Source organism: Geospiza fortis, unplaced genomic scaffold (genome assembly GCF_000277835.1).
Source record: "Geospiza fortis unplaced genomic scaffold, GeoFor_1.0 scaffold3616, whole genome shotgun sequence".
Lineage (NCBI taxonomy): Eukaryota > Metazoa > Chordata > Aves > Passeriformes > Thraupidae > Geospiza > Geospiza fortis.
In genome coordinates this window covers 8,051-10,463 of record NW_005055249.1, presented here as the reverse complement: position 1 = coordinate 10,463, position 2,413 = coordinate 8,051, and the positions used below count along the sequence as shown (strand labels likewise).

At 46.9% G+C, this 2,413-nt stretch overlaps 1 protein-coding gene across 1 annotated transcript in view; it reads right to left on the bottom strand.

Annotated features, from left to right (window-relative positions):
• Nucleotides 1-2,413, bottom strand: part of SF1 (splicing factor 1) — a gene marked incomplete at its 3' end in the record, with an annotated part of 7,626 nt that overhangs the window by 3,612 nt on the left and 1,601 nt on the right. Inside the window, exons 2-3 of the mRNA XM_031065783.1 lie at nucleotides 2,172-2,361; nucleotides 21-96 (exon numbers count right to left, since the gene is read on the bottom strand). Coding sequence (XP_030921643.1) covers nucleotides 21-96; nucleotides 2,172-2,361 — 266 coding nt within the window. The remainder of the gene's footprint in view (nucleotides 1-20; nucleotides 97-2,171; nucleotides 2,362-2,413) is intronic.

Below are 2,413 nucleotides of genomic sequence, written 5' to 3'. Positions count from 1 at the left end.
CAGGGGGGGGAGGTCCCGACCTGTCCTCGGGGTTAGGGGGGATGCCCAGGTCTCCCGTGCGCAGTTTGCGGGTCAGGTCTTCGATCTGCAGTTGCACTGGAAGGAACCCGGTCCCGGAGAGGTGAGAGAGACACAGTTACAAAACACCCACATTTTAACCTCCCCCCAAAAAATAAATAAAATAATAATAAAAAAAAACCATTCCTCCCCCAAAATTATCCTGTCCCAACCCAGCTTGGCTGGGTTTAAATTTTATTTTTTTTTTTTCTACCTACACCGGCTCCATGGCACCAAAACCAGGCATTAATGCCCTAAAACCAAATGGTTAGGGTGAGAAAAAGCAGGTGTTGTTACCTAAAATTGACATTATTAGCAGAAAAATACACCTTCTTAGCGATAACAGCAGGTTATTATCCCAAAAAACACATTGTTACCCCAAAAAACGTGTTATTACCAAAAAAAGCAGGTTATCACAAAAGAAAAATAATCACATTGTTATCAAAAAATTCACAGGATTACCCAAAAAAAGCACATTATTACCAAACCTCCTGCACTCTTATGGAAAATCTAAGAGATTGTTATCATTAAACCAGACATTATTACCTAAAATAGAAGATTATCAGTCAAAAAAAAGACATTATTTCCTAAAATACCACACTGTTACCTAAAATGTGAGATTATTACTACAGAAGGTAAAAGTTATTACCTAAAACCACCACAGTTTTATCTAAAACAACCAGAATTTTACCTAAAACAAGACATTATTCCTAAAAAAACAGACATTGCCTAAAATAACCACATTATTACCCAAAACACATGACTACTACTAAAAAAAGCAACTGTTATTACCTAGAACAGGAGATGTAATTAAACACAGTCATTATTACCTAAAACACCTGATTATCACTAAAAATAAAGGTTATCAGAAGAACATTATTACCTTAAAACACACAATACCAGCTAAAAATACGTTATTATCAAAAAATGAATGTGGTTAACCAAGAGATTGTTGCATTAATGACACGTTTTCACCTAAACCTGCACATTATTGCCCAAAATTGTACGGTTTGGGTTAATTAATTTCCCCCATGTCCCAGGGGGGTTCTGACCCCAAATTCCCCCGATTTAATCCAAAATTTGGGGCTGTTACTGTGATCCCAAATCCTGGAGGTTTAGCCCCAGAATCTCAGGGGTTCTAACCCCAATTCCAGGGCGATTTGAACCCAGAAATCTGTAAGTTCAGACCCTAAAATCCTGTTTTCCCCCAAACCTTTACCAATGTGGGTGTGCTCCTGCTTGTACATCAGCCTTGGAGGGTGGGCAAAGAAATCTGAGCCCAAACCCCGAGCTCTGACCCTAAACCCTGAGTTCTGACCCTAAACCCTGAGTTCTGACCCTAAACCCCGAGCTCTGACCCTAAACCCTGAGTTCTGAACCCAAACCCCGAGCTCTGACCCTAAACCCTGAGTTCTGACCCTAAACCCTGAGTTCTGAACCCAAACCCAGAGCTCTGAGCCCAAACCCCGAGCTCTGTGCCCAAATCCCAAATTTTGACTCTAAACCCAAAGCTCTGAGCCCACACTCCAAGCTCTGACCCTAAACCCCAGTTTGTGACCCCAAACCCCAAGTTCTGAGCCCAAACTCAGAGCTCTGACCCTAAACCCCAAACTCTGATCCTAAACCCCGAGCTCTGACCCTAAACCCCAAACTCTGATCCTAAACCCCAAGTTCTGACCCCAAACCCTGAGCTCTGATCCTAAACCCCGAGCTCTGACCCTAAACCCCAAGTTCTGACCCCAAACTCAGAGCTCTGACCCTAAACCCCAAACTCTGATCCTAAACCCCGAGCTCTGACCCTAAACCCCAAACTCTGATCCTAAACCCCAAGTTCTGACCCCAAACCCAGAGCTCTGACCCTAAACCCCAAACTCTGATCCTAAACCCCAAGCTCTGACCCCAAACTCAGAGCTCTGACCCTAAACCCCAAACTCTGACCCTAAACCCCGAGCTCTGACCCTAAATCCCGAGTTGTGACCCTAAACTCCAAGTTCTGACCCCAAACCCTGAGCTCTGACCCTGAACCCCAAAGTCTGACCCTACACCCCAAACTCTGACCCCACAGCCCGAGCTCGGTGACCCCAAAGGCGCCGTTTCTGCCCCCAAAGCGTTACCGATGTAGGCGCGCTCCTGCTCGCGCGTCAGCCCGGGCGGGATCACCGTGGGCATCCCCGGGATCACCGTCTTCTGCTCCAGCGAGTCCTGGTTCCAGCGGCTGCGCTTCCGCTTCCGCGGGAAGTCTGGGGGGAAAACGCCGCGGTTCGGGCAAACCCGCCAGTGCTGAGCCTCCCTCGGGGACCGGGGCTGTGTTCTGGGGGGGGGGCTGCTCCTGATAGGGGGGCTGAGGGGGTTTTAT